General features: G+C 51.8%; 1 protein-coding gene across 1 annotated transcript in view; it reads left to right on the forward strand.

The window, feature by feature from the left end:
• The window catches only part of FBN3 (fibrillin 3), a 107,940-nt gene that overhangs the window by 91,713 nt on the left and 3,008 nt on the right, over positions 1–13,219 (forward strand). Inside the window, exons 44-63 of the mRNA XM_062596517.1 lie at positions 245–370; positions 605–721; positions 1,005–1,133; positions 1,810–1,929; positions 2,313–2,438; positions 2,853–3,005; positions 3,461–3,526; positions 3,833–3,958; positions 4,227–4,346; positions 5,084–5,206; positions 5,470–5,601; positions 6,177–6,302; positions 7,134–7,340; positions 7,600–7,725; positions 8,154–8,276; positions 9,103–9,219; positions 9,502–9,630; positions 10,278–10,397; positions 10,950–11,181; positions 12,715–12,883. Of these exons, the coding sequence (XP_062452501.1) occupies positions 245–370; positions 605–721; positions 1,005–1,133; positions 1,810–1,929; positions 2,313–2,438; positions 2,853–3,005; positions 3,461–3,526; positions 3,833–3,958; positions 4,227–4,346; positions 5,084–5,206; positions 5,470–5,601; positions 6,177–6,302; positions 7,134–7,340; positions 7,600–7,725; positions 8,154–8,276; positions 9,103–9,219; positions 9,502–9,630; positions 10,278–10,397; positions 10,950–11,181; positions 12,715–12,883 (2,687 nt within the window). The remainder of the gene's footprint in view (positions 1–244; positions 371–604; positions 722–1,004; positions 1,134–1,809; positions 1,930–2,312; positions 2,439–2,852; positions 3,006–3,460; positions 3,527–3,832; positions 3,959–4,226; positions 4,347–5,083; positions 5,207–5,469; positions 5,602–6,176; positions 6,303–7,133; positions 7,341–7,599; positions 7,726–8,153; positions 8,277–9,102; positions 9,220–9,501; positions 9,631–10,277; positions 10,398–10,949; positions 11,182–12,714; positions 12,884–13,219) is intronic.

Here is a 13,219-nt window from a genome sequence, read left to right on the forward strand (position 1 = left end):
GGGCCACACTCCCAGGCCATATTCTGCAGTGAAAGTTACTATTTTAGAAATGGGAGCTCATAAGTCCTCTTGCTTAGTTTGCATGAAACCATGTCTCGGAAAACTGAGACCCTGTTCTTCTGTGCTGCTGCTCACAGACACAGCTCCCTACTAGCAGGCAGGGGTCTAGAGGAGGCCAGTGCCTTGACTTTTCCCATTTGGTCCATCTTTTCTGCTCACTAGTATCCTCCTTGCTTTGTTTTAGGTCGCAATGAATGCCAGGAGATCCCCAACGTCTGCAGCCATGGAGACTGTGTTGACACTGAAGGGAGCTACATCTGTATCTGCCACAACGGGTTCAAGGCCACAGGGGAGCAGACCATGTGCATGGGTGGGTATGACTGCCACAGCCTTGTGGTGCCCTGCTGAGTGAATCACCTGTCAGCATGGATGTGAGCTCGCTCCCACACCTGCTGGCTAGTGCCAAGGGTAGCCAAGGGCAGGGCCGTTGTGCCCTCTTGGTCTAGACCGCTCTTGCCAGCTGCTTGGACCTTGTCTGCATGCCCAGAACAGTGGCACTCAGCACGTTCAGCCTCTCAGTCGGCTGTGATGATTTTCCCTGCAGATATTGATGAATGTGACCGACAGCCCTGTGGAAATGGGACCTGCAAGAACACGGTTGGCTCCTATAACTGCCTCTGCTTCCCTGGCTTTGAACTTACACACAATAATGACTGCATGGGTGAGTCACATGCATCCCGACCATGCAGATAACTGCCTGGTGCTCTGACATGGCAACAGCCATGGGGCATTTACTGGGTGTCACACAGTGGCATGCAAGGGGTGAGCACAGGGTGCCACATGGCACCAGCTGTAGCAGTGACCGTTGGGTGTTACATGGCAGTGACTGTGGGGGGAGTTGTAGGTGTCACCAGTCAGGCGTGTAGGGGTTGTTAATGCAGCACGCGGTACCTCATATGCTGTGCATGTCTCTTCCCACTGTGCTTATCATTTCCTTTCCACAGACATTGATGAGTGTTCGTCCCTGGTGGGGCAGGTGTGTCGAAATGGCCAGTGTATAAACAGCATCGGCTCCTTCCAGTGCCTGTGCCAAGAGGGGTATGACCGAACCCCTGATGGGAAGAACTGTGTAGGTGAGTGTCCGGGAAGCAGGGTGAGTCAAGGTGCATGTTGGTTAGCTGCCAATCTGGCAGTGTGCAAGGCCTGGTCCAAGGCTAATATTTCTAAAGATAACCCCACCAGAGACAGCTAAGCAATGGACTCTTCAGAGCCACTCACTGGTCCCCAAGCTCTGCAGAGCCAACACCTTGTCGTTTGGCTGCCTGTGGGTCCTCACCATGCCTACATCTCCCTTTACACAGTGCAAGGAACAGTCATGCCAGTTCCTTTCTATATGCTGAGACCTGCAGGCAGTGAGAACAGAGGTTGCCCTGTCTGTGTCCCTGAAGCATGCAGAATTGCATCAGGGATGCCTTGGTAACTGCCCTGCAGGCAGGATAGGCTCTTCTTGAAACAGTGCCCGTGCTGTGTGCAGCCTCTGGGGCTGCTGTGGCTGGCAGGCATGTTGTACCCAGATTACTTGTGTTCATCACACTGCCTCCTGCAGCACCAGGTCCTGCAAGGCTGAGTCCTTGTCCCTGTGGCCCATGAGGTAGGGCATTCTGGCAAATGTCTCATCTGCTTCACCTTGGGTCTCCTGGGCAAAGCAGTGTGCAATTCCCAGGTATGGCTTGATGTGGGAAGGCACCCTGCACCAAAGTCCTCAGAACACATCAGATACTTTCACTGGTGATTTCTGTTCCTCTGCAGACATCAACGAGTGTGTGAGCCTGCCTGGGACCTGCTCTCCGGGGACTTGCCAGAACCTGGAGGGCTCCTTCCGCTGTATCTGCCCGCCTGGGTACGAGGTGCAGAACGACAACTGTATTGGTAATGTTGGTTCTCTGCTTATTCCATTTCTAGCTCAGCATGTGCTTGGTCTATTCCCAGAACAACCACATTCTTCCTGGGTATGATGGGGGATGTATTACCAACCCCAAAAGTCCTCTTGAAAGCAATTGCCCACAGAGCAATGGACAGCCTGCTCCCAGGACAGTGGAAACTCAGTGGTTTTGCTGATCCCTTGCTTCTTCGTTATCCCATTTGCCCCAGGGGTGGGTTAAGGGCTAAGGCCACACTTCCTGTTCCACAGAGGGGTCACATCCTGCAGGCATCAAAGTTCACCAGGCATCACAAACTTAGTTGGCTTGATATAATGGAAAAAGGAGTGACCTTTGTCTGCTCCGCAAATAACATGTCTATGTTGCTCCTAGATATCAACGAGTGTGAAGAGGAGCCCAACATCTGCCTATTTGGAACATGCACCAACACCCCTGGCAGCTTTCAGTGTGTCTGCCCTCCTGGCTTCGTGCTGTCCGATAATGGCCGACGGTGCTTTGGTGAGTACGGCTCTGCCCACAGGCCTGTGGGGCAGTAGGGGCCATGGCAAAGCTAACCACTATGGAGGGAGCAGGAATTGGAGCTGACAACAGTACCACTGCTACCCGCTGCAACTCTCCTAAGGGTATGCCCAAGGCAGAGAGAGTGTCAGTGGGCCCAGGATGTTAAAATATCCTGGCTTTCCAGCAGATCCCTGCACTGCTCCAGGACAACTGGCATTTTTGTGCCAGAAAGCGGGAGTGGGTGGGCTGCTCCCTTCCTCTGGGCCAGTGTCACCTCCTTGCAGGGCTATGCAGGGCACAAGCCTCTAGAGGAGTAGGTGCCTTCCTCAAGCTGAAGGGTCATAGTGGGACAAGTGGGTGTCCACAACCATCCTGGATGGTTGCCTTGTGCATTTCTCCATCATCCCACAGATACTCGCCAGAGCTTCTGCTTCACTCGCTTTGACAATGGAAAGTGCTCTGTCCCCAAGGCTTTCAACACCACCAAGGCCCGGTGCTGCTGCAGCAAGATGCCGGGAGAAGGCTGGGGAGATCCCTGTGAGCTGTGCCCACAGGAAGGAAATGGTAGGTGTGCTGAGCCCCCAGCCCCAAAGAGAAGATGGCTGTGTGTATGGCTCCAACATGGGACAGAGTGTAGGAAAGGCATGCAGCCATACAAGATGCCCAGCAAAATTGGCCTCTCCCTCTGGGGTTTATTTCCCTGAAACTTAGTGCCTCTCACTGGATTGCAGTAGCCCAGGGTCTCCAACAACCTCGGACAACCTCTTGGGAAGCAAATTGATTAGTTCTGCTTTGGATCTGTTCTCAGTTCTCTGCAGGACTTTGGAAGGCAAAAACACCTTGGTATCTCCAGATCTAAGAGAGGTGCAAGTGTTTCTCCCCAGCTGAGTTTTTGTGGACTCTCAAAGTGCAATGAGCTGTCAAGCTCTCAGTCTTGCCATAGAGGCCTCAAAAGCACATTTCAGCTGCTGGGAATGGAAGCACCTGTAAGCACATCACACTTCTCTTCTTTTTTCCAGTTGCCTTCCAGGAGTTGTGCCCATATGGCCATGGGGCCATCCCAGGCCCAGGTGATACCCGAGAAGGTAAGATCTGATCTAAGGAAGAGGAGAAGTGTCCCCTGCAGGGAGGGTAGGGGTGGAGCATCAGCCTAGAAACAACGAAGCTCAAGCTCTCTGGATCATAAGGTTGAATCCCAGTTGCAGAAGAGGAGGGATGAAGGATTGGGTGCCCTCCCAGACTCTTCGTCCCCAGCTGCCCACCTCAGCCCTGGTTGAAGCCACCGATTCTAGACAGAGAGGCTCTGGGGTTGCAGGGCCTGTCCTGAGAGGACAGGGATCTCTGTGGCCATGTTCTCACGAGAGGTTTCATTGCCTTGGCTTCCCCTCTAGATGTGAATGAATGCTCAGAGAACCTGGGTGTCTGCATAAATGGGGCCTGCATTAATACCGACGGCTCCTTCCGCTGCGAGTGCCCTTTTGGGTACAACCTGGACTACACGGGTGTCAACTGTGTGGGTAAGGGTCTGCATGGTCAGCACCTGCTCTCTTTTGCTCCAACTGAGTTGATTTTCTCCTCCTTATGTCAAGGGCTATCACTCTGTGTGCATGTGTGTGAGAGGGAATTTTTGCTTGAATCTTCCTTCCTCTCTCCTATCCTCCCTCCCTTCCTCTCCCTGGCTCCAGGCTTTGCTAGGACTGTTTGAATTCCCCAGGTGCAATTAGAGACCAGGCTGCACCTTTCCTTTCTAACTCATGCCTCTGACATAGTATTGGCTTCCCCCAGATACAGACGAGTGCTCCATTGGCAACCCCTGTGGGAATGGGACCTGCACCAACGTGGTAGGAGGCTTCGAGTGTGCCTGTGATGAGGGCTTTGAGCCAGGTCCCATGATGACGTGTGAAGGTAATGCTACTGTAGGGCTACCCTTTCACTCCATCTCATGGTGATAACCAGGCAGCACCTTGGTGAGAGGTGGGAGAGACTGAGCAAACCCCTATCTGACTTCCTGTGTCTCCTTTCGCTTGGACAGTGCTCTCCCAGCTGGGTTGGAGTTCTGGATTCTTTCACTTACCAAGGCCATTTTTCATTGCTCTGGTCTGAATTGGAGACTTCAAAAAGATCTGAAGAGTTTGGGCTGTTTGAGAGGAGCCCATGAGCTTTCTGCTCCAGTAGGCAGTGGTGGTCAGGCTATACAGGGGCTGTAAGAACCTGTATCCTGTTGTCACCATGGGCATGAGGGCTCCGAAACCCACACAATCCCTAGCTAATGGGTTTTACTCAGACCTTTAGTGCTGAACTGGCTGGACATCTAGGATGAAGTATCCCACTACCAGACTGGCAGGGACCACTGAAATGTTTTTTCCTTTTGTCACACAAGATGGGAATTCATCTAGGAAATCCTCAGCTAAAGCAGAGATCTGAGTGCTAGTGTCATGAGTTGTCTCAGTTCACCTGGGACACACTGCAACTGTGTCCCTCTGCAACCAAAGACCATGACAAGAGGGCTTGTTGGAACACACAAGACTTTCATGAGATGGATGCTTACGGGGCAGTCTGTCCTGGGAGGTTCACCACCATTATTATCCAGTTAACACTGTTCAGAGCATGGAGTCAAACTCTTCCTCTCTCCTGCCTCCCAGATATCAATGAGTGTGCACTAAATCCCCTGCTCTGTGCCTTCCGCTGCATCAACACCTTTGGCTCCTATGAGTGCACCTGCCCATCCGGATACGCCCTCCGAGAAGATAGAAGAATGTGCAAAGGTAAAATCCCGCTTCTGCAGCTCCTACACCCTCCTCAGACCCTTGCACTTAGCCGGTCCCTGGTGCTGTACAGAGAAAAGGTGAGAATTCTCAGCTGACATCTCTTAGTTTGTGCCCACTCTTGCACCTGGTATCTATGGTGTGTGCCAGGCCAGCCTGTACCAAGGCAATGGAGACTGGCAAATTAGTGCAGGTTTGAACCACTCTTACAGTGGCGCAGAGCTGGCAGGTTGAACTCAGTCTCATGAGGTTTTTGGTTGCAGATCTGGATGAATGTGCAGAGGGACTGCACGACTGTGAGTCTCGAGGAATGCTGTGCAAGAATCTCATTGGCACCTTCATGTGCATCTGCCCCCCAGGGATGCAACGCAGGCCAGATGGAGAGGGCTGCACAGGTACCAAGAATCAAGCTGGAAAGGGTTCCCAGTGGAGCTTGAGACCATGCTCTTCTAGGCATTGTCCATGTAGCTGGTTTTGTATGTCTTTCTGTCAAACAACAACTTTCTGGGGTTTCCTGTGGACCAGAATTTCCTGTGTGCTCCACTAGATGCCTGTACACCTTAAATATTGGTTCATTTCTGTGTTTTGGACCCACACAGTGCCAGCACAGAGTGACACTGTGTTATGCCACATGTCCTTTCTTTGAGCTGCCTTTGAAAGGGGCATTTCTGGCCAGCCCAGACCTGCATGGTATTAAGCACAGAAGGAATGCAGAGTTGGCCCAGCTCCACTTGTAGCTTGGCTACTGGCATATGAACAGGGTGCAAACCTGGAAAGCCAGGCACTCAGCTACCCTGGCCAGCGGGAGGCCTGGAGCAGGTGGCTGGGTTTTACAGCTGTCTGAGTATGTGGAAGTATTTCTCCAGGGTAGTGTGAGGGTGTTTCAGACTCAGTGGAATCATGGGGACTTATGGAAAGGTGAATTTGTCCCATGCCTCACTACAGCTCTTTGTGGCTCCTTCCTTCCTAGATGAGAATGAATGTCGTACCAAGCCTGGTATCTGCCCTAACGGCCGCTGCATCAACACAGTGGGAAGCTACCGCTGTGACTGCAATGAAGGTTTTGAAGTCAGCCCTTCTGGCACAGAGTGTATTGGTAATTATTAGGTCCTAGTAGGTCTCAAGCAGCCTCTCTTTAGCAGCAGGCAATGCTTGTCAGAGGTTCCTAGGTTTCTCAGGGGAGTTTGCCCAAGAGAGGATTTTGAAATGTTGAAACACAGGTTCACTGAGTTGTGGGACAGGAGAAAGGAGCAGAGAGGAGCAGAGCATGTTGGAGGCATGCAGTTCAAGGTTGCTATCATAGATAGCTTTGTTGATCATATTCAAACAAGGGGAGGTTTGTGTATGGAAGTGAAGTACACTGGAGTGCACTGGGGGACACTGAGCCTTGACCCAGCCATTTCTGTGCCATGAGAGCTAGAAGGGAGAGACTGTCAGGGCAGTGCCTTGGAGAGCCCCAAGACCTAGCAGGCTTGGTGAAGAGGGGATGGGCCACAGCTGAGGCTCAGGGCCTGGACACAACAGCATTCATCTGCTAATCAGAAATGTGCCATGTGAATGAGGTATCCTCACTGAAAACAGGGACTTGATCCACCTCAGAGGATGGGAGCAGTCATCCGTGATCCAGGTCACAGTTGCTCTGTCCAATGTTCAAGCAGTGTCAGGGAGTGTTGCTGAGTCTAGGAGATGAAGAGGCCTGTGGAAGGACACCTTGGAAGAATGGAGTCAGGGAGCAGCCTGGAAGTCAAAGATCCAGCCTGTAAGGAGTGCCTGGATAGTCCCAGGAGATCAATGCAGACAGAACTGCTGGGACATCACCTTCAGCCTCAGTGCTGAAATGGGCACAGGTTGCACTGACTGCCTCATCATGCGTGGTGCTGGCACTGTCTCAGATCCTGAACTTTCTCCCCTCACTCTTTCTGTCCAGACACTCGCCAGGGATTCTGTTTCACTGAAGTACTGCAGACAATGTGCCAGATGTCCTCCACCAACCGTAACCTGGTCACCAAGTCTGAGTGCTGCTGCAACAGTGGGCGCAGCTGGGGCCCTCAGTGTGAGCTCTGCCCCCTTCCTGGAACCACCCAGTACAAGAAGATGTGTCCACATGGGCCAGGGTACTCCACTGATGGGCGAGGTGAGCTGGGCCACAAATCACCTTCAATGTAAAGGGAAGGAAGCAGACATGTGGGCAGAGATGGAAGTTGCCTGGGCACTGACAGTGACAGACCTACACAGTGCCTGGAGTAGGCAAAAAGCCTCTGGGACATGATCCTATAACTCCCTGAATCTAGTCCCTGGCACCCAGGGAGGATCTGAGCTGCCCTGCTACAGCATGGGGGAATGGGGGTAGGGGCAACACTGGTACTTACAGGTCCTTCCCTTCCTCCCCGCAGATATCGATGAGTGCAAGGTACTGCCCAACCTCTGCAAGAATGGGCAGTGTATCAACAGCATTGGCTCCTTCCGCTGTCACTGCAGGCTGGGCTACACCGCAGATATCACAGGCACAGCCTGTGTTGGTGAGTCAGGAAGAATCCCATTTCTTTGTACAGCCCTGGCCTTGGTAGCAACCCACCTCCATCTGTGCGTACCTTTCAGCATGCAAAGAGAAGGTCTTGTGGCCCATATCTGGGGCTGGCCCTCCACCTCTGTCCATACTGTCCTGCCCATTCATGGCAAGATTCTGAACATTTTGCCTACTAAAAGGCCTATGGTACATCAAAATCATCCTTCACTGCTATTTAACTCTTTAAACCCCAAAGCTCCTTGTCTTCTCCTCGCTGTGTCCTCAGTGACAGCTGTGTGACAGCTTGGATACATGGGGCTGTGAAACCTGGGTCATATTGTGTGCAGAAGTCCTTTGCTAGACTGAATGGTCCCATGGGAGGAAGTGGCCCAGCCTAGCAGCACAGTCTGTGAATGCTGTTGTGTTCTGTCTCGAGTCTAGATTTGGATGAGTGTAACCAGTCCCCCAAGCCATGTAACTTCATCTGCAAGAACACAGAGGGCAGCTACCAGTGCTCCTGCCCCCGAGGGTACATCCTGCAGGAAGACGGGAAGATCTGCAAAGGTATTCACCCAGGACAAAGAGGCAGCAGAGACCCTGCCTCATCTCTGACAACAGGGTCTGTGTGCTGTAGTGGGAACTGGGACACCTGATTAGCACGTGCCAGAAAAGCCAGGTCCTTGGACTCACTATCTCTACTCTTTTTTCAGCCACATGCTTAGGCTAAGCCTAAAGAAAGGTGCAATGCTGGACCTTTGTGGACTGATGTGCCAGAGTTTCATCCCTCTACTGACGCTTTAGACTATCTCATCAGAAAACAAAACAGAACAAACAAACAAACAAAAAAAAACCCCCAAAACCCCCAAAAATGCTCCTGGCCCTTTCCTGCACTCTGCACAGCATTTCCCAAGCCGAGCTGAACTCCAGGAGTCATTACCTTGAGCCAGCATGTCTCCTACATGTGGACCGGTCATGTCAGAGATGCTCTCACGGCTGCTGCTCCTGGTGCTGGCTCCTGCCTGGCAGTTGTCTGGCTGGGGAAGACTGGGATTTGCTGATCTCTCAAGGTGCTTGTGTATTAGTATAGTAGTAGACTGGCCTAGGAGTCTAGGAGAGTCTGGGATTAGTGTCTTGCAGGAAAGGCAGATAAAAATCTCTGCATCTTCTAAATATGACTGCATATGATCAGCACATGAGGTGAGAGGAGGCTCCCTGGACTTGTGATTCTCATGCAAGAGATTCTCTTCACCTCACTTGTGGTGTTTTGGGGGCTAGTCCGGTCAGTTCCTGGTCTGCCCAGGATCACAGGTCTGCCCAGAGGTATCACAGATTGAGAGCACAAAGCCAGTAGGATAATCTGAGACACATATTCTTACTCTTGTTGCTTTAGATTTGGATGAATGTTCCACCAAGCAGCACAACTGCCAGTTCCTGTGTGTGAACATTATTGGAGGATTCAACTGTAAATGCCCGCCAGGGTTCACTCAGCACCACTCGTCCTGCATCGGTGAGTAGTGCTAGACAGCACCAGCAAGGTGCCCATGGATTAGCCTCAAAGCCAGCTGTCTTTTCAGCCTCCAGCTCTGGCTCTGGTGTACAGCCATAGTTCTTAGCAGCTCCCCAGGGAGTTCTGCCTGCTCCTCTCCAGTCAGCCTGGGGCTGTGCACCTGACCCATCTGTCTGCTACTCAAACTGTGCTAAGCACCATGCTGCAAGGTGGCTGTCTGCAAAGCTGCACACAGCCACATCCCCGGGGTTGGGCTTATAGCTGGCTGTCGATGTTTTGCAGACAATAATGAGTGCACAGCTCAACCGTCTCTGTGTGGAGCCAAAGGACAGTGTCTGAACACACCAGGCAGCTACAACTGTGAGTGCCAGAAAGGATTCTCCCTGGACAGCTCTGGTGTCAATTGTGAAGGTGGGTCTTCGTCTCTGGGGCTTTGACAGAAAGATAGTCCATGTGGAAAAGTTCCTAGTTCACTCACAATCTCTGTGGCAGCTCAGTCCAGCCAAGAAGGGACACATTGTGTGACACCAGAAACAGAAATGGGAAGTCTTATTGTGGAGGAGAGGTCAATGGTGATTGCCCTGACCAGTCGAGAGACACACTGGCTCTTGGCCTAGTGTCAGCAAGTAGATGAGGGTCTTGGTGATGCATCCATGGCAGCCAAAGATGAGAAAAGAATGGGCCTGTGTCTCATCACAGGAGATCTCATGTCAGAACAAACCTATTGTGTGCTAGGCTAAAGAAAAGCTTGTGTTCAAGACAGTTTGAGGTAGAACAGATCTAATAATGATCCAAGTCAAACTGACAGGCCTTAAAGCAAAAAGCATCCAAGCAGGGCCTGCAGTAAGGTGTAGGTGGGCATTGGGGCTGAGGATATGATTCAAGTCCAAGCTGCAGAGCCATGTTTAGGTGGAAGTACTGCCACCCACAGGAGTACCTTGCCTTGTGGGTGTTAGACCCCAGGCATACAGCATGGTATATGTGGGCCCTGGGCATCTGGCTTTGCCTGCAGGACAGACAGAAGGTGCTTCACTGTTGTCTGGTTTATGTTGCTACAGATGTGGATGAATGTGATGGAAACCATCGCTGCCAGCATGGCTGCCAGAATGTGCTCGGAGGTTACCGCTGCGGCTGTCCACAGGGCTACGTGCAGCACTACCAGTGGAACCAGTGTGTGGGTGAGTGTGGGCTGGGACACAGGGAACTCTTGTATCCTATAGTTATATGTACAGGCAGTAGAGAACAGATAAGCCACTGAGTCCCTCTCCAGCCACCCCAGCTATTCAGCACAGCCACCTCTGGGCACCGGGTCTTGGGGAGTTCATCTCCGCAAACCCAGCACTGCACTTCTTGCCCTGCCTCAGAGACAGCCTGGGCAGTGCCTGTGTCCAGAGGCAGTGCCCCTGCCATTTCCCACCCTCTGTGCTACTTAAACACCCACCAGCCAGACTCTGTGTGCAACAGGGACTGATGGAAGGCTGCTCTGCAAAGGGATGAGCTTCTACTGCTCCTGACACCACCTGGAAGTCAAGGCAGTCCTGCATGGGACAAGGCCCCCAAGTGTGTGGCCTCCCTTCCCTTCTGAACTGAGAGAGGGAAGCCTGCTGCCAGCGTTTAGCTCAGTGCTGGCTATAAGCTGATTTCCTTGGCCTTTCAGGGCAAGGAGAATCGGTGGCACAGAAACTCCCTTCCAGTAACTTTCTGACCCGTTCTGCTCTCTTTGGGTGCAGATGAAAATGAGTGTTCCAGCCCCAGTGCGTGTGGCTCTGCTTCCTGCTACAACACTCTGGGAAGCTTCAAGTGTGTCTGTCCATCTGGCTTCGACTTTGACCAGGCCTTTGGTGGATGCCAGGATGTAGACGAATGCTCAGCAGGTGGCAGCCCCTGCAGTTATGGCTGCTCCAACACAGACGGAGGCTATCTGTGTGGCTGTCCTGGAGGCTACTTCCGAGCAGGACAAGGGTGAGAGAAACAACCAGTAAGGTCACTGTCTGCTACCTTTTGCATCAGAAAGATGGCAGGCACACATCTGGAATGCATGTAGTATGGGCACGAACCCATTCACGCCTGCTCTGATGGCAGCACCAAACCCAACTTTTCATATCTGTATGCTTACACTTCCACAGGCACGCTAGGTCCCTACAGGCCTTCTCACGCTTGCAAAGCTGAGCGTATGTGCACACACATACTCCCAAACTAGTCTGTAGTCAGGCCTGGCCAGTCCCTACCTCACCCACAGGGGCTTAGGTTAATGTTAGGTGTTGGATTACCTTGGAGGATAATAGCAGGAGTGGAAAGAAAACAGGCAGGAGCACTGCCTCTTCTCTGTTGTGGCAGGGCCATTTCCATGAGAGTGGAGCCCCAGGGCCAACTCTCTGCTCCAGGGATTTCTCTTGTTTAAACAGCCCTGGATAAAGCACCTTTGAAACCTAGAGTTGCAGCCAGAGCCCAGGACTTGCCCACTCTCCCTCAGCATGACCAGAAGGAATGGAAACTGATTCTCACCCCAGCTCATCTCTATCCCAGTTCTTAGGGCAGTGAGATTCCTTCTGAGCAAGCACCTTAGCCACAAGGCAAATGCAGCTCCTTCCTCCACCCTTACCTTTTCTGAGTGACGAATCTTCAGCACTGAGAGTCCTAAAATTCAGTCTTGTGTCAGGTGCTGTTCCAGCCCAGCCTGTGCTTCATCTTGAGTCTGTGCTCTCCCTTCCCAGCAGCAGGAGCAGGGCTCCCTGCAGGGTATTTGGGTGCTTTCCACTGCCAGAAGAAAGAAATCTAAGACTTCTCTCTAGTACTTCAACTCTCTTTTGAGAGATACCTGCTGTTCTCTGTGGAGTAGTCAGGAAGCCAGAGGCCAGGTGGTAGCATCCCAACTCCACCATAATTTGTAGCTGAGGCTCATGAGATGGGCAGAAGAACACAGCTCCCTTGACACATAGGTGCATGATGTGCACTTTGCACAGCTGAATTTCACACTGTGTCTCTTCCTGCAGTCCCACAGGCATCTGAATATTTCTGGGGGATATTCCTGGTTGCCCCTGTATGCATGGTTTCCCCAGGCATGTTCCATGACTGCACTTCTGCTATCTCTCGAAGTCACCAATACAATCTTAAGACCAGTTAGCTCCCATGCCCACGAGTCCTCAGCTTCTCCAGCGCCAGCCTATTCCTCCTCTACTGCAGAATTCTCATCCTAATGCCCATTTCCTCTTCCATTTCACTAATATAATGGTTAGTGGTGCTGCTAACATTGCAGCAGACTTAGGATTAATCGAAAGTCCAGGGTTCAGACAGATTAAACATACTGCCTTGTTAAACATGTGGCTTGATCTCCTCCAGGTAGGTCCTCTACACAAGCCACTCAGCACAAGCTCTGTCCTATATGTGTGCATGATTCTCCATGTGTTTCTTGGTATCATATGGGGAGCCTGTGAGGGCAATGCTAAGATTTCCCTCCTGAATCTGAGCTGTGTATCTCTGCTCTTCCGCTACCAGACATTGTATTTCTGGCCTGGGTTTTGGAAAAGGTTCCTACCTTCCTGCCCCTCAAGAAGAGGATGAAGACAACCTGCTCTCCCCTGAAACCTGCTATGAGTGTAAGATAAATGGCTACCCCAAGCGGGGTCGGCAGCGACGCAGTGTCAATGGGACTGAGATGCACCAGGTAAGAAAACCATGGCATCCTGGATGGGGTAGAGCAAGACAAGATTCAGTTCACTTGGGGGATGGCCTGCTATATGATTGCCTAAACCAAAGCAGACATAGCAGCTCACTCGGCACCTGCACACACTGAATGCTTGGATGTTTATGTAGGGCACTGAATCCAGGGGTCCTGTAGGAATGGAAGGTCTTTTTCAATAACTTAGAGCAGACCAAGGCACTCTAAGTGAGCCACACTTGTGTGGCTTGACCACAAAAGGTGGAGATATGTGCCATCTAGAAATAAGGCACATGTGTTTCCCTCTAAGGGCAGCTGACATGCGGAACAGCCTCCACAGGG

The sequence above is a fragment of the Rhea pennata genome, chromosome 27, assembly GCF_028389875.1.
Source record: "Rhea pennata isolate bPtePen1 chromosome 27, bPtePen1.pri, whole genome shotgun sequence".
Taxonomy (NCBI): Eukaryota; Metazoa; Chordata; class Aves; order Rheiformes; family Rheidae; genus Rhea; species Rhea pennata.